The sequence below is a fragment of the Alligator sinensis genome, unplaced genomic scaffold (assembly GCF_000455745.1).
Source record: "Alligator sinensis unplaced genomic scaffold, ASM45574v1 scaffold256_1, whole genome shotgun sequence".
Lineage (NCBI taxonomy): Eukaryota > Metazoa > Chordata > Crocodylia > Alligatoridae > Alligator > Alligator sinensis.
The window spans coordinates 2,214,878-2,232,954 of NW_005842139.1; the positions used below are offsets into that span (position 1 = coordinate 2,214,878).

Genomic DNA, 18,077 nt, shown 5'->3' on the forward strand with positions numbered 1-18,077 from the left:
AGGCTCATATATTCCCTGGACCATCATGGGTATAACAATACCCCAACCCCAATAAAATCCACAGGGAATTTAACTCTACTGTACTAGTCAGAAGAAAAGGAGCCATTAAACTGCTATCAATATAGAAGCGAGTATGACGATCTTTAATGAAACTTCAAACATCAGCTCCTACCTGGCGGTGGGGGACAGGGTCTTGTAGGAGTTCCAGTCTTGGGTGGTAAAGCAGGAGGAATATCCTCATTTTTGGCTGGTGGTTCCTCAAATAAGTTTTTAGTTATGACTACATTGTTGACAGACCCTGATGTGGAAGAACTAAAGGGATCTTCATTGTTGGCCTTTAAAAAAAACAAATACACATCACAGCATTAATTCCACCTTTTTTCTTCCATAAATTTCATATATTTCATAGACATTAGGGCTGGAAGGGACCTTGGAAGATCATCAAGTTCGGCCCCCTGCCCGAGGGGCAGGAAATCAGCTGGGGTCATAGGATCCCAGCAAGATAAGCATTCACATTTCTCTTGAAAGTGTTCAATGTAGGTGCTTGAACCACCTCCGGTGGCAGGCTGTTCCAGACCCTGGGGGCTTGGACAGTAAAGAAATTCTTCTTTATGTCCAGCCGGAAACGGTCTTGCAGTAGTTTATAACTGTTCGACCTCGTCATCCCTTGGGGCGCTCTGGTGAACAGACGTTCCCCCAGATACTGGTGGTCACCCCTGATAAACTTATAGGTGGCTACCAGATCACCCCTGGCCTCCGCTTTTCCAGGCTAAAGAGCCCCATTGCTCTCAGCCTGTCGTCATAAGATCTGTTTTCCTGACCTCTGATCAAAGATCCATACCTTGATTAGAAAAACGCAATGAAAATTGGAGAAAAATTAGAAATCGTTTATCGTGCCACTGTTGTGCATAATACAAAGTTACAAATGTATGTAACGATAGCAGTTGAAAAGGCCTAATCAGGTTATATTGTGCTGGGTGCTGTACAAGCAGAGAACAGAAAAGCTCTGTCCTTACCATATTGTTTTTGAGGCAAACGTGATGCAGAGATCAACAGATAATTTCAGATGAAAAATAATCAAATTAAAAATCACAAGGGCAACAGACAGGAGTAACCCTTGGAGCATTCAGATACAACAGTGATAGTTAAAGCAAAAAGAAACCTGAGACTGGTACTGATGCTATACTTCGCAGTAAGTAGGAAGCCAGCACTTTGGGAACTAGAGTAAAAGGGGGCTTCATTGACTCAGGACTACAAAAAAACTGTAGGAATAACCCAGGAACAACTTTTTCTCATCGTCTCAAACTCTCCAACTTATATACCAGTGACTTTCTTGACAGAAGTCATGACAGATGTTTTACAGTGAAATTTTTCAAAGAACCCCTGTATTAGCCAACAAAGAAGTCCTTTCTGCTTTGGGGATTAATGAATATAGTGTGGAGCACTGCTATTACGAGTCTTCTCCTAAGACCAGCTATTAAGACACTAAGGCCCTGCCTACTGTAGGACAAATATATTTTTTTTAAATGAGCTAAGCAGCACATTTTTTAAAACTGTTTGGTGAAATGTTGACCTTACTGAGATCAATGCCAAAATTCCCATTGACTTCAGTGGGCCAAGATTTCACCCCTAGAGGGCAAAGAAATGAGTATATATCTTACTGCCACAGTGAAAGACAGAAACCAAAACTCCTACCACACCTTTCCCCTAACTTCTGGATATACCCAAAAAGGAGCATTTGTGCAGGAATCAACAAAAAGAGACCAGGGAACCAGCATACACAGCAACAAGCAGTTCATTATGGCTACAGACCCAAAGAAGCTAAGAGCAGTTTAACTGCAAGATGAGATCAAGACAGACATGGCTCAAGCAAGCTTACATATATCTAAATATTTTTTTAAACTGTATCAGAATATTTATATCATATCCTTCATAGCAGGACTTGAGGCACTTTCCCATAAGAACCCCTTTCAGAAGTTAAACTTTGTCACTTTAAGGGTGCAAAACTAGAATGCTAATACAAAAGTTGTATAACAACCAAAATCATTAAGTCTTCCTATTGTATCTAAGGATTTCAGCATTGTTCACATATTTCAATCATTTCCCATTACCTTTGACAGTGTGCTAAAGTCAGCAAAACCGCTTCCAAACGATTCATTTCCAAACAGAGAGGCAAAGGGATCTGCAGCTAAAATAAGAAAATGAACAAACAGAACAGGACAGAATCAAACAGTACATTGTGTTTCAGAGACTAAACTAACATAGTCAGCCTAAATCAGAATGTTTTAGTTGTATAATCATATAAAAAGATTACAAGGTACGACATAATCCAAATTATATATTGACTAGTCCACATGAATAGAAAAAAAGGTGATTGTATTGGTTTCAGTCATGGGAAATATTTTTACTTTACTAAAAATATCAAATGCTCTTTACTAATTCAGAATAATTGTTCCTCTGAACAGGTAGGTTTTTAGATAATAGCACTGAGATGCTGCACTTTTCTTCACAAGCATCAGTAACCTAAGCAGATAAGTTTGCTACAAAATATTTTAAGATAAAAAAAACTGGGATAAATAGAGGGGTTTTTTTTAAAAAAAGGAAGCTTTCAATGATTGTTTTAATCATGGGAAAATCAAACTCATCCTCATTATCATTCACCCTGAATCTCTTGATCCCTTTGGACCGACTTTCCTTTTCACAACTAGGTGGGTTCAAACTATCCAAGTGTTTTTTTTCAAGGCAGCACAAGATGTAATATCTTTGCACATACCTACATACATGCTTCCCAGAAAAAAGTATACATTTGCTGCAATTAAAATGGACTACCTTATTTAAAAAGATAGCTCTAGATCCAATCCCTTTTTTCTTTTCCTGGCTGATATAGTACATCAAGTGCCACAACTCAGATCATGATATCTGAGCTCCCTGAGGTCAGACTGACTATTGTCTTCACTAAGGCAGTCCACATTTACATACGTTTCTAGGCAATGGCCCTATTTTCTCATTAAGGTGTTCACATAATTAAACATATTGATTATTATTTTTTCTGGATATGTTGTAAAGCTTTCTTCTTCATACTGTAAGAGGTTTAATACATATAATCTTGCTTTACCAGGATCATTTTGCGCAGTAATGGCTGTTCCACCAGGAGCAAAAGGATCATTGTTCTTCGGTGTTTCTGCCTACAACAGAAAATGCATTTAAGGGAGACTTGTATTCTTTACATCTATAACACCCTAAAAAAATAACAGAGCTTTACCTCAGCACAAATTCTCATGCCTGCTGATCACCGCAACATTATCATTTTATCTTTCAAAGTATGGGAACCCCTTCAAGTATTAATGACTTATTTCACGGATGAGCAAACCGAGGCAGAGAGGACTGGTGACCAACAAGAGCATACAGCAAGTTTGTGACAAAGGTGGAAGTAGAACCTAGATGAGAACGACTAATTCCCCTTGTCTGTTAAGCATCTGATCAATGCTTCCTCTGTAACTGGCCTTTCAGTTTTGACTTCCAGTTCCCAGTTCCAGCTACTAGATCATATTTTCTGTGTTATTTACTGACTGTGTTGAGGATGGAACGAGAAAGTTTAGAACTTGTAAAATCAGAGCCCTGAATGAATAGGACATTTCCATCCCACGGAGCAACAAAGCTCCACAGGAAAGCAAGCTACATCTTTGCAAAGTTTAAGATTGCTTCTTCAGGCCTACGTACCACAGGAATGGGTTCTGGTCTGCATAACCTCAAGGAAACATGTGGCAGTTTGTTTCCCAGGTGTTTCACAGTTAACTGAAGCTAACAAAATGGAGAATGTAATTCAGAATTTTTAGCAGAGTTCAACTTACAATTTTTTGGTTTTCCAAAAAAACCCCCAACAAGCCAGCAAGTTAACCTTGAAAACGGTGTTTTATGTTTGTCCTAATCTTCTTGTATAATAAAAGGCTTAGTCCGTCTGTCCATAATGCTCTTGGAGCACTCTGACTGGTTAGTGAAACAACCAGAGTGTGGAGCGCTGCCATGATGGCAGGGACGGAGCAAGGGGGCGAGGCCAGCGGGCATGGCGTGCAGCTATCCACCACCCCGTGACGCCTCTCAGGAGCGCGCACGGGGGGGGGAAGAGAGGGAGGTGAAAGCTTTCCCCGCCATTGCCTCTGCCCCCTCCGCCAGTTCCCTGCACTGCTGCCATCTCCAGCACTGCTGTCTTTGCGCCACCCCATCCAGCCCTGCTCCTCGGAGGCAGAGGAGACAGAGAGGGGGGAGGCGAGGACAGCGGTCCGGGGTGCTGCTGTAGGGGGACAGAGGGGCAAGCTTCCCCCCCACACTGCTCCTGGGAGGCAGTACGGGTGGTGGGTGGCTGTGCTTCATCCCTGCTGGCCTCGCCCCACCCGCCTTTCCCTCTCCCCCATCACTCTTGATGGGCAATTCAGTAATAGTTACTATATTCTAGGAGAAATTTGAAAAGAAGCAACTTTTAACACGTGACTGGAAGTGCAGTATTCAGAGACGTACTAATCTATTCTCCAGTTAAACTTGCCACCAAGTTTTTTTAATGTCCTCACCATACTCAACTTGGTTCTCAAATACGTATATGGGTCATTTTGGCTCTAAAGTATATTTAGAAAGAACACCGTAATTCTTTTGGAGACTTAATTTTTTAGGGCTTTTCTGTTAAAACTAAAGCATGAATCGCCTTCAAAGAGCTACTCTTAGAGAGCACAACTGGCACTTTTCCAGAGTGGAAACGGAGATCAACATCTGTGTAACATGCTTCATAACCACTTTCCTGGGGTGTGGGAATTCACATATTTGCTTTTAGCTCAGATGTCTAAAATTAGCTCTCTTCTTCATCAATTTCTAATTAAAATGTATTAATGCACACAATTGTCATAAAAGGGTCAAACTGCCATGTGCATCCCCACTTCCTCATCACAGAAGCAAGGAAAATGTTAAGCCACCTAAAAGATTAGAGCCTTTACTTCTCCATCCATAAGCACACATCTTATTACCATGATGGACTACACACAGGCCCCGGCATGTGTTATGTTTCTGGTACGATTAAGGTGTTAATCATGCCAGAAATAGCAACTGGTCCTCACTCACTCTCTCAGTTATTCAATTCTTTAGGGTGAAAATGGATGAAATCAGACATGAAAAGTTTAGCTAGTGCTATCAGAGTCTAGAGCAGTGCTTCTCAAACTATCTGATGTGGTGGACAAGCAATTTTTTTCCCAGTGGGCCAGGGACCGGTGCCTGGTTCAGCTGGTGACAGCAACTGCATGCAAAAGCGCTATGCAAATGCGCGACTGGCTGTTTCTTTCTCTTTCCTCACCTCGCATGACGTGATGTCACCTGGAGTGTTGGAACGTACCAACTGTGGCGCTATGACATATCAATGTTATGCTTCTGAAAATATATTTCTTTCTTTCCTGGCAACTCACTGCGGACCGGCGAATGTATTTCTTTCTTTCCTGGCAACTCACTGCGGACCGGTGACCTGTGGCTCGCGGACAGACATCAGTCCGTGGACCACCACTTTGAGAAGCACTGGTCTAGAAGAATGAGACATCTACCATGCCCTACATCAGGGGTAGGGTGGGGTGGGGAAAGAAGGCAGAATGACTCAGCTTGGGTCTGAGACAGGCAGGCATTGGGACCCACTGCCACTGCTGTTTCACCCACTACTCAGCTGTGGCACCTGACAGAGCCCTGTGCTACTGGACTGCAGTGCAGATGGGCAGAGAGTGCTATCCCTCTGCCAGAGCACCAGGTGCCTGACTGCAGCATAGTGCAGTAGAAGTTCCCCGCTACTGGAGCCCTCTGCTGCCATGGGCATGACTGCATGGGCTGGATCTGGCCCACAGGCTGTAGGCTGCCAACCCCTGCCCTACACTGTTTCTTGAGATACTGTCCCAAAATATACTTCTAGGAATTAGAACAAAGATCTTTGAAGACAACTCATGGAACAGAAAATCCATTTCATCTCGAAGAACAAACATCTGCATTTCAAAGCATGTCCCTATGCACAGAATGGTTCCATATGGACCAACTATTAGTCAAGGCATTTGACCAAACACCTTCTGTTTTCTTCCAAACTTACTGTGAGATTATTGCCTGTTGTGTTGAAAGGATCAGTATATGCTGCTGCAAAAGGATCAGTAGAGGATTGCTTGAAAAAACAGTCAGCTGCAAAAGGATCTGAACCTTTGAAGGGATCACCACCAAAAGGATCTGCATACAATAAAGGACACTTATTTAAGAAACATTTGTCATTAAGATGCTTTGTTTCATTTAGATGAATGTCTTAAAAAAATCCAAACACATGATTTTGTATTGGTTCCTTCCTATTAACACTGGAGTGATTGATCTGTTACAATTCAAGTGGATCACTGCTTCCCTCTTAAAGTTCAATGAAATGCTCAAGAATCAGCATGCTTATTTGGATTGCTCTGAAATGTTGTGCCTTATGGGTGTCTGGTGTAGAGCCATCATCAGCCCTCCTCCATCCTCCAAAGAAGAATATACAAATTTGCTGAGAGTCTGGTCTTTGTAATTTAGCTCAGCCTGAGTCTGCTTCCACTTCAGACTTGAGGAAGGACAGCTGATGCCTGAAAGTTTGTCTAACTGCTCTCCCAACTATGCAGTTGATCCAATTTTGGAAGCATCTAGAGCAGCAAAGCAGCCTCCCACAAAACGTAGCATTTTGCACAATCTAAAATTCTCCTAACTTTTTTCACTCATAGCCATGGGAAAGAACCAGAGCCACACCTTTGCACACTCAAATTCAAAATAGGCAGTGACCTGCAGACACATTGCTACCATTGGCTTCTACTAAAGGGTTTTAAGCTTTTGGAAAATATGCCATGAGGAGTGCAATGAATTCTGAAGGACTTCAGACTTGCTTGGAAAATTGTTTCCCTGACTCCTCATGCAAGGTGGGATGTGGGGCCCCAGTCCCCATGGAGGGAAGCCAAGATTGGAGTGAGAAGCCAAAGCCTAGAAAACCCTTTGTGGCAGCAGAACTTGCCACGCTGCCAGCAGAGCTGCTCCAACACCTGCCAAGTGGCATAAGATTTCTGTCACTGCTCAGCAGCCAGCTGAAAACACAAAGACACTTGGCCCCTCCAGCTGGCCACCACTGTTCAGTCAGGAGCTGGTGCCTTTCCAGAGCATACTTCATGATCTGACAGCACAGCTGCTAAATAAAGCCTGAGTGCAGTGAAGTCATCAGAAGGGCTTGGGTGTGAACATGCTTTGGCACTTGGCGGTGGTGGCTGCACTTCTGTCCACGCCCAATATCTAATTGAACATTTCACAGCTGAACACTGCCTAGGGAAGCACGGAAAGAAGGATAATGCCTTACAGAGGAAGGGCTTGGGTAAATATTTGGGGAGATGCATGACTAAAGGTAGCTTGCTCCAGTACTTTGAACTACTTTTAAAATCACTGCCTAGCTGAACTGAACCACCCTGGAACTTTGCTGATCATTACCTGGGGCGGGGGAGATCACTTCTGATTCTACCAAGTGTCTCCAACTTCCGTTGATTCTACATTTCTCAGCATCTTCCTCCAGAAGTCTTATCTGCTGCTAATAAGGATCCTTACTTCCTTGAAACCAGTTTCTCTTAACTCCAGCATATCATAGCTGTTCCCCATCTTTCCTCTCTTAATAGGCAGACTGTTTGATGGGTCACGTTTGGCAAACAACTGCACAGAGGAAGAATTCTCAGTCTAGAGTGCAAACAGGATCAGCGAGCTCATGGGAATTATAACGCTCTCCATGTGACTGCACACTAATACGTTAGACAGGGTACTGAACTGAAAAGATCTACAACAAAAGCATCTCAAGAAGTGGCAGACAAATGGCAACTGATTAAAATCCTTATATCACTCCTTAAGATAATGCTCCAACTAGGTCTGTTTTCCATTTCTGCTAAAATACTGTTTCATCTAGGAATTCCAATGCATTTCTTGTACCAGCATATAGAGCTTGGCATACGATGCTGTTTTGCTACTGTCCTCCGACTGTCTTTCGTTTGCCTTATTTTGTATTCCATATACCATTTGTAGCTACATCAACCATTGTATTTGGCTTCAAGAAACATTGGTCAATACAAAAAGAGCAGACTTTTCTAGCTGTAACAGAGAAAGTCACCCTTAAGACAGCTCAGGACCTAGTAATGCAGTGACACTGTCTAGATCACCATTCTAATTAAGCAGTGGCTTCAACTTTAAGCAATGTAATGCTAGTAAAAGGTGCTAGATCAATAACCTTCACGAACCAGCCCCTTTTAACTACAGGACAGATACTAAACTGGCAGCGAAATAAACTTGACACCACTACTGGGGTACCTCGAACTCAACTCTGACTTGATACAAATGGCTGAGCATTGCCAATTGAAGTAGGAAATTTTATATGGACAATAATTAAAGCTATGGAGCCTAAACTTATTTAAGATGCTCTGTAAGACATGGTTCACCTATCAAATAGTAATTATTTCAGGTCATTAATGCTTTGCTTAGATTGAAACTAATGACCAAAACTTAAAGTTTTTCCATATTCTAAATAAATCACTTGGGTTCCCCCCATATTAGATATATAAAATATAAATCCTGGTAGGGAAAAAAGAGCTGCTGTTAGACTACTTACCAATTTTCCCAAAAGGGTCATCTTTGAAAGGATCGCCTGTTTAAGAAAAAGAGAAATGGTCACAAATCTATTAGCTAAATATTCACTGAACTGAGTGCTACTTAGGTACAGATTCAAAACAGGCTAACAACCCTTGCCACCATTACTCAGGGGAAGTTTAATTCATGTTAGTAGGACTAGAATGGATGGTATTAAAAAGCCAACATTCACTGCCACTACTATTTCCTAGCACAGAGCACATTCAAAAGGGATGATAAAGCTCAAAGATGTATCTGTGTGGTACCTGCTGACAAACAAACAAATAGCACAATATTTAGCCATACATATATGTACACACACACAGGGCTTGTCCCCATGGGGGCACTCAAAATAAATGCAAATTCACTTGTTAAAGTGGATAAATTAAACAGCATTGGACTCCTGTGTCAACACTTCCATTAAGAACTGAAGTCAGAATTCAATTTATACAAAAGTGATTCATGCTAAACTGATTTCAGAGAACTTTAATTCTGAAAAAGACTGCTGATACAAGAGCTTTTTTAATAATAAATTAAGTTGAATTACATTGGTTTAAAAATTTTACTTAATTTTCCTCTATAGGCAAGCCCTTAGAATACAAAACTACACCAATAACATTGCTGAGAAGTGTTCAGTGAAACCACAGCAAGTCTCACACCATTTTTATTCCCCTCAGGTTAGATTTCAATGGGCTCAAAGTTTATACAATATGGAACAGACTGAAACTGCCCTCCTTCACCTTTCATACAAGAGGGCTTCTCAACATAACAGGTTTCAGTATAAACACCCTCCCGTTCCCCTGCCTTTGCTGGAAGGAGGCAGGGAAGGTGTGGATAAATGAGGAAAGTTTCAAACCTCTTTCCTCATAATCAGGACTTGGAAAAGCTGTTTGTTACCTTCTCCTGGCCCTTGGACCAGCACACTTGCATTTGATTCCAGTAAGTTTGACACCACCAAAGTCAGTGAAAGGACCAATAATAAAACAAAGTTCTAGTCCCAACAAAACTACGATTTCAGACCCACCAGTTTAAGCAATCCTCTTCAGTAAATTCATACTGAATTTCTACTTACTGCCAACAAAAGGGTCAGACTGGAAGAAATCTAAATTGGCTTCTGTAACCGGATCAGGTAGTGGAGGAGACTCTTCATCAAATGGCTCCTCCTGGGGAAGGGGGGGTGGAAAAAGCATGACATTCTTTAAAAAGAAAAAAAGATAGGAAAGATATAACGCTTCTTTTGAAATTTAGAGAAAATAAGGCTCCTAAAATGTTAAAAGGCAAACAACTTGCATTCTACTGAACGTATCAACAGACATCTGAGAGGTCAGTCAACAGAAAGTCTCCCTAAATGGTCACTGTATAAGCTATGTTTGGATGCAAATCTAATGCATTGTCTCAAAAGTGTATTTCTTTGCAAAGTTTATTCAAACTCACTTTTTTGGTAATGTTTTCAGTCGGGGTCTCTTTCTCTTCTTCCATGACAGCTTGTGTTGTTTCAGGACTATTCGTTACCTATATGAACAAGAAGGATAATACAATCCAGAGATGGAGAGATTCTATCTTTTAGAAAACAGCAAGATTTCATGGTGGGAAGTGGGATATGCTTAAAAAAAAAAAAATGCCAAATATGTTTTAAATTCAGATATGCCAATCTAAAAAAAAAAAAAAAAAGGATTGAGCTGCTGAATATGAAGTTTCCATATGCCAAATAAAATATTAAAATGCACTGCAATACATTCAAATATCTAAAAGGGAACTATCTTATTACTGGCCAACAGGATCTGCATATGCTGCAGAGTACTATATAATATTCTTAGTGAATCCTGCAGATGCTGTAAGAATGAAGACTCCAAGATAAAAGGCACTGCAACTTCCGCATTATTTTTCACTCCATGTTACCTTGACTGCTCTACTTCTGTATCAATTTCTAGCATTAACTTTATGAAAACCTTGTTTTAGGAACAGCTGTATATTATACAAAAATCAACTATTAAGCTGCCACTTGTCAGCCAAGTAGAGACTGCCTACTCTCCTGCTGTACTCTCCTCTCAGCTAAATGAAATGTAGCTCTCCAGAATAACACCATGACATTCTTTTTGTGCTTTTTATACACAGGGTCAACTTACAAGCATTTCATCAGACTTCACTGATCTGCTGTATTGTATCAGAGAATATAAATCAGAGCACTTTACTCACAGGAGACTCATGACTTATTTGTTCATCTTCTGCTGAACTCTCCCTTTCAGCACTCTCATTAAGGTTAGCAGTTTCACTGCTGCTGTTGCTAAGACTAGAATGATCTGCTGTCCCATTAACAAGTGTGTTGTGTGGGCGACTATGCCAGTTAAACTGATTATTTTCCAAATCTTTAAGCTCAAACAGTTTTGTCTGCACCTGTAAATGGAATGAAAACTTGCATTAGTATTGCAGCAGGGCAAAATAGTACAAGCTACGCTTGTATACATGCAAAAGTAACAGCACCATTTCCTGAAAGTGATAAAACAGAGCCCTACTCTTCGGTTTCAATCTTAGGTATGTGATTCAGGACATGGATTAGAATGATTCATATTTAAAAATGGAGAGATATTGTGGTCTAAGTAATAACTCATGCTGAGAACTGAGGTTTTTAGTTGCAGTTCTGGCAAGAATTTAAAGGGCAGAGCTAGACAAGTCACAACCTCTATTGCATTGTCTCTTCCTCTGTCAAATGTCTTCCTGTCTCATTGGGTGTTGTAACAAACCACTGGTCTTTATAAAATGCGCTGAAGACAAGTAGCAGTAGTAGCAAAAGAGTCACAGACCCATCTAAGACTGCAGGCAAGATGTGTTAGTCCCCAGCTGCCAGGTTTATTTTTTTAATAAGGAAAGTTAAAACTAAATCATAATCCCAACATGGAGAAATAAAGATTTATCAGAATTCCCATCCTCAGGGAACAACTACAGATTAGTAATCTTCTCCAAAGAGGGGCAAAGAGAACCACATTTTTTTGGAGTCTAAAGAAAAAAAAGTGCATCTCCCTAACTAGATATACACCTATATTGATCTACACACAGGTAATGCATTTATTAGACAACTCAACACCACCCTACTATGTAAGGAAACATTAAGTGATTTTCTAGATGAGGTGTAAGGAATGAAGTCCAGGTCTTCAGGTGCTTAATTCTCACTGGTTTCAAAATCTGAGATTGTATTGGCAACTAAATAAAAGGTTGCGTCTAAAAACCTTTCAGGTTCTGGATTTAAGTGATGTGCTAAGTCATACAGGAATCCCGTAGAGATCAGAGGAAATGACCCAGCATCATTTAAGGCCCACATAGTGAACTAATCAATGGATCATCCTGCAACTAATATACCTGCTGTTTACTACTTGTAAGCCAGGAGGAATAAAATTTAAAAGACCAGTAAAACACTGTAGGGGCAAAGTTAGTGACATCTTATTGATCCAGCAATATACAGTTGATCCAATAAAATGTATTACCAAAAAAAAAAAAATCAAAAAAAAAAAATCTTTGCCCCTTGCACATTTTCTGGACCATCACGGCTACAATACCACTTCAATGGGACTATAAAAGATGACTGACATGAATATGAAAATCTGTTCAAAATCCAAATACCACTACTTTTGATAAGAGAACAATTAACTAACAACCATTAAAAATAAACTGAAGGACCAGCTATCATTGAAAACATCTCTCACTAACACAAAAAAGGGAAAAAAAACCTAGACGCTAGAGTCTCTCAACCTTGCTGCGTGCCCTTGAATGCAACAATGCCAAGACTATTTGTTAACTAAATTATATGCCCATGGTTGAAAGCAAGTTGTGTAAATATATTACAATTATTCTTCTAAAGAAATCGATTCACACGAAGTGAAACTGAGCGCCAGCAACAGAAGTGCTAGAAGGAAAATTACAAAAGTGTTTTTGTAAATACCCCTGACAGTTCTGAAAATGCCAATCTAATTAATCTGTCCTAAACACAAACAGGAACAAATCTGATAATTTTGTCTTAATCCTGTTTAGACGGTGCTCCAAATCAAAGCTTTATGTTACCATCAGAAAGTTTCTACTCACATCAAATCAGCTGAAGAACAGAAGAGTAAAGGAGTACAAAGTTAGACAAGCAGCCAGCTGTCCATGCTGATCTCAAGCATGTGCTACTAGTACCTACACTTCCCAATTTTATTTTTTCTTTACATAAAAGTATTTTAATGAGGTCAGCACTTTTCTAATTACAAGGAATAAAGGGTCTCCTTCTTTTCATCCAGTCTGTAAGTTTACTGACCTTGCAAAACGGTAAATACCTTATCATCATCATAATACCTATATAATATAGCATCCTCCTGTATTTCAATATCCAAACTCAGGAATCTTAACAGGAATTGGTAGAAAACAAGTTTGGGTAAGTCAAAGAAACAAACATGTGCTAAAGACAGCAATGACCAGGCCAAACTGGACAAGGATGTCAATTAAGATGCTAGGTTGCCATCTGCAGATCTCTGGCACAGCGACTTACTGCATGGATTTCCTGTTGTGAATCCTGCAGATGCTGCTGGAGGGGTCGCAGCTGCGCCTTCCCTGACTCAACGCACTGCTCAAGCTCTGCAGTTTCTTGCTGCAGGCGACTCAGTTCCTCCTGAGCTTTGCACAGTTCCTCTTCATATGCTGAGATCTTAGATTCTTGACTAGTTATTTCACCCTTCAACGAGGCAATCTGAGAAGTAAAAGAACACTTCATTAAAGCCAAAACCGAAGACAACGTGTGTTTGGCAAAACCTACCTTTCAAGTACCAGGAAAGCATAAAACCTCATCTACAATTATGATCTTTCCCAATGGAGATTTAAAATCGTATGTTCATAAAGGTTAAGTCAGTACTGGTTTCAGCTGGGTTGCAATATCACAATGGTCAGCAGGGTTTTAGCATTGTTTCTCTGACCAATGTAGGCCGTGTTTTTATATTTAAAACCTTTTGTTTAGGGTTATGCTATAGCAAAGAAGGAATCGTTCATATCATCAAGAGTTGATCAATGCATTTTGTGAAACCTATAGTCTAAACTAGGGGTGCTCAGTCCCCAGCTCATAGGCTACAGGCCACATCCAGCATGTAAAGCCATGTCATCCAGCCCACAGGGAATCCTCATAGATCCAAAAATTTGGTGGCAGGAAAGCAGTGGCAGTTAATTTGCCATTCCCCTGTTGCCGAATATCTGGACCTGTGAGGAGCCCCATGGGCTGGATTACTGTGGCTCTGCATGCTAGATTGGGTGCGTAGGGCTAAATGGCATGGTGCAGGGCCCAATCTGGGAAGCACAGGGCCCAGTCCAGGGGCCTGCGCCACTGATTTGGCCTGTGGGGCCAAAAGGCTGAACACCACTGGTCTAAATGGTGTACACTGCTCAGAGAGCTCATGTCAGGATGCTGCTAGGTGCACCTGCAGTTTACAGGACGGTAGCTAAGTTTCCAACCTGGGGCTGGACTCGATGATCCTCCGGGTTCCCTTCCAGCCCAGATGTCCATGAAATCTGCACCTGGCCGAACCTATATGAATCAAAAGGTCACTGAACAAATAATTTGTTCCCTATACCTTCTTCCTCAAAGTCCAAAGGGACACACTTCCTCCTACCCAAGCTTTGCACCTTGCCCAAGTACTACTCTTGTCTGGAGGACTGTATAGCAGGACTTGCACAAAAAACACCTTTCATCTCAAAGAAAGGAACCACTCTCAAATGCAAACTACCAAATCTTACCAAATGAGCCTCCTCAGTGCACTTCTGCCGTATGTCATTAAGTTGCTCCTCCAGCTTGGCTTTTTGCTCATCGAGTTGGTTAAGGATTTCCTGTGCTTCCTGTTTCTGAGCTTGCAGCTTCTGCAGATTACTACTCTCCCTCTTCACTTCATCCTGAAGATCCTACAATGACACACATTGTAAACTTCTTTTCATGGACCTTTGAAGGTACAGAACAGCTGAGATTATAGGAATCCAAAAATGTCACCGTCTTTTGAAAACTAACATAAAAAAACCCAAAACAAACATCCAAAAATGATTGTAGAATAATAACTGCAAGTGAAATAGTTATTTTTTAAATATGAATTTATTCAGGCCTCAGCATTTTAAATAGATATGCATCTCCAAGCTACTTTTAAAACATTCTTGTGAGGTATTTTCAGGATGCTTAAACAAACATTAACCAATTTACCCAAGAACAGAGCTGGGAGAAGAATTTAAAATCTAGAACCTTGTCCTGGTTTAGATTATTATATCACATCTCTCCTACGCTTATACACCCATATGTTTGGTTTCTTGACCATAAGTCTTATTATGGCATGCCAGAGTGATAAATGAACTTCTTTAATAATTATATCCTAGAGCAGCATACCTTGTCCTGGTTGGACAAGTGGGCAGAAAACAACAGAATGCAATTCAACAAGGAGAAATGCAAAGTGCTGCACCTAGGGAGGAAAAATGTCCAGCACACCTACAGCCTAGGGAATGACCTGCTGGGTGGCACAGAAGCGGAAAGGGATCTTGGAGTCCTAGTGGGCTCCAAGATGAACACGAGCCGTCAGTGTGACGAAGCCATCAGAAAAGCTAATGGCACTTTATCGTGCATCAGCAGATGCATGACGAACAGATCCAAGGAGGTGACACTTCCCCTCTATCGGGCGCTGGTCAGACCGCAGTTGGAGTACTGCGTGCAATTCTGGGTGCCGCACTTCAAGAGGGATGCGGATAACCTGGAGAGAGTCCAGAGAAGGGCCACTCGTATGGAGAAGGGCCTGCAGACCAAGCCCTACGAGGAGAGACTGGGGCACCTGGACCTCTTCAGCCTCCGTAAGAGAAGGCTGAGAGGCGACCTTGTGGCTGCCTATAAGTTCATCACGGGGGCACAGAAGGGAATTGGTGAGTATTTATTCACCAAGGCGCCCCCGGGGGTTACAAGAAATAATGGCCACAAGCTAGCAGACAGCAGATTTAGATTGGACATTAGGAAGAACTTCTTCACAGTTCGAGTGGCCAAGGTCTGGAACGGGCTCCCAAGGGAGGTGGTGCTCTCCCCTATCTATTGAGGTCCCTTCCGACCCTAACATCTATGAATCTATGGGCTGACAGTGTGGGGACACAATCAGGAAGGCCAACCGCACCTTGTCATGCATCCACAGATGCATCACGAGCAGGTCCAAGGAGGTGATCCTCCCCTCTCTATGACATTGGTCAGGCTGCAGTTGGAGTACTGCCTACAGTTCTGGGCGCCACGTTTCAGGAGGGACGTAGCCAGCATCGAGAGGGTCCAGAGGAGGGTGACTCACATGATGAGGGGGGCAGCAGGGCAGGCCCTATGAGGGGAGGCTATGGGACCTGAACCTGTTCATCCTCCACAAAAAAAGGCTGAGAGGGGATCTGGTGGCCATCTATAAACTGGCCAAGATGGACCATCACGCAATGGGAGAGTCCGTGTTCCCCCGAGCATTACCGGGGTAACAAGGAACAGCGACCATAAGTTGATGTAGAGTAGGTTCAGGCTAGACATCAGGAGGCACTACTTCACAGTGAGGGTGGCTAGGATCTAGAACCAACTTCCAAGGGAAGTGGTGCTAGCTCCTACCCTGGGGGTCTTCAAAAGGAGGCTAGATAGACACCTAGCCAGGGTCATTTGACCCCAGCATCCTGTCCTGCCCATGGCAGGGGGTCAGACTTGATGATCTGCTCAGGTCCCTTCCGACCCTACCAACTATGAAACTAACGACTTTTTCAGGATGCCGTGCAGTTTAAGAGTGCTGCAGGTCCTATATTTGCCCCTTGCCTGTTTGCTAATGCAGAACCCATGCAGCTGAGCCGACTGTCTCTTCCACTGGGTTGGCTCAGCAAAAGTGCTGTCTCCAGCTCTTGACTGAGTCAAACTGGTGAGATCCAACCCTTGCTCTCTCAATACACTTCTACTACACTCCCAACACCACTCAGGGCTATTTGCTTCCTCCCATCTCCTCTTCATCAGTGGCCAGACCAACCTCAGACTGACTACCCACACAAGTGTTCCTAGCCAGCACGCAGGTATGTGGTAGCAGTGGGACAAGACCAGTACAAGGAAAGGAAACATCAAGTCTGCCTGAAATCAGCCTGTCTTAAAGACTGTACAAGCTGAAAAAGGGAGAAAGAAAAATTGTACATTTTACATGAGGACAGGCTGGAAAATTGTCCTTTTTAGTGCTCTGAGAATTTCCTCAAAATTACTGCAAGCTGCCTAAGATCGATTTCACAGCCAAGTTGGCAGAAACGTAGAAAATCAACTTAATCCAACCCACAAGTCTGGGACCCCCCGCAGCTCAGGGGCCATTCAGCCCACCAGCAGCTCACCCCTTGGCAGCAGAAGGGGCAGCTCTGGGCGGGGGGGAGGAGAGGGGGGATGGGGGGGGAATGTGAGAAAACCGCTCCACCCAGGGCGTTGGTACACATGACAAATTAGGCCTTTCAAGCAGCTTAACTGCCTTTCTGGACCGCTTTAATGGCATCGCTGTTTACACCTGTGGCGATGTATTCCGTTTTAACTGCATCGCATTGTACACGTGCAGCAGTGTATTTCACTTTAAATGACTCTGTTACATAGCAAAGTAAAACGCATCTTTTAGTTTTTTAGTTTGCTACGTAACAAATTGCAACCGTGCACAGGGCACTGGGAGCCTGGACGTGCTGGGGGAAGCTCGGGCTTGGCGGGCTTCCAGCGCCTTGTGCACCATTCCTGCCACCTTCCCTGGCTGCCAGGACACTCAGCCGCCCCCCTTCCGCCTTCCTGCACTGCCCCAGGGGCAAGTCAGCCTGTTCCCAGATGGCGCTAGGTGGCAGGAAGGTGGCGGGGATGGTGCTGGAAGCCCACCCAGCCTGAGCTTCCACAAGCACACCTGGGCTTCCAGTGCCCCGTGCACCGTTGGGTCAGGCCGGGTGCTGCCTGTGACCTGCGGCCCTGGGGATGCTGCCCCATGGAGGAAAGCACCGGGTCCCCTGCAGCTCAGGGCAGGCTCCACTGAGAGAAAGAAAAAGAAAAAGGCAGCGAAGGGCCTGATCTTTTTTTTTTTTCCTCCCAAAGCCTGCCTACGTCTCCTGCAGCTGGGAGGCAACCTGTCAGCGGGCCCCGCGCTGCAGGGGGTGGAGGTGGACCTGTTCCTTTCCTTCGTGGTGGTGGCACCTGCCCACTAGCATCCGCCTAGGCGGTCCCAGGGGGCACCACCGTGGCACAGGGAAGGACTGGGGTCCCCTTCAGTTTAGGGGCCCACGGGCAGCTCACCCCCCCCCCAGCCATGGGAGATGCAGGCAAGCTCCAAGAGAAAAAAAAACAAAGATCAGCTCCCTCAGTGCTTTTTTGCCCCCCTCAGCAAGCTGCCATTGGGTTATGCAGCCCCTGAGCTGGGGGC

At 43.1% G+C, this 18,077-nt stretch overlaps 1 protein-coding gene across 1 annotated transcript in view; it reads right to left on the reverse strand.

The window, feature by feature from the left end:
* Positions 1-18,077, reverse strand: part of LOC102372229 (epidermal growth factor receptor substrate 15) — a 39,967-nt gene that overhangs the window by 7,944 nt on the left and 13,946 nt on the right. Inside the window, exons 2-11 of the mRNA XM_006025318.3 lie at positions 14,419-14,580; positions 13,187-13,384; positions 10,867-11,064; positions 10,105-10,182; positions 9,743-9,833; positions 8,654-8,689; positions 6,104-6,234; positions 3,116-3,185; positions 2,112-2,188; positions 173-335 (exon numbers count right to left, since the gene is read on the reverse strand). Of these exons, the coding sequence (XP_006025380.1) occupies positions 173-335; positions 2,112-2,188; positions 3,116-3,185; positions 6,104-6,234; positions 8,654-8,689; positions 9,743-9,833; positions 10,105-10,182; positions 10,867-11,064; positions 13,187-13,384; positions 14,419-14,580 (1,204 nt within the window). The remainder of the gene's footprint in view (positions 1-172; positions 336-2,111; positions 2,189-3,115; positions 3,186-6,103; positions 6,235-8,653; positions 8,690-9,742; positions 9,834-10,104; positions 10,183-10,866; positions 11,065-13,186; positions 13,385-14,418; positions 14,581-18,077) is intronic.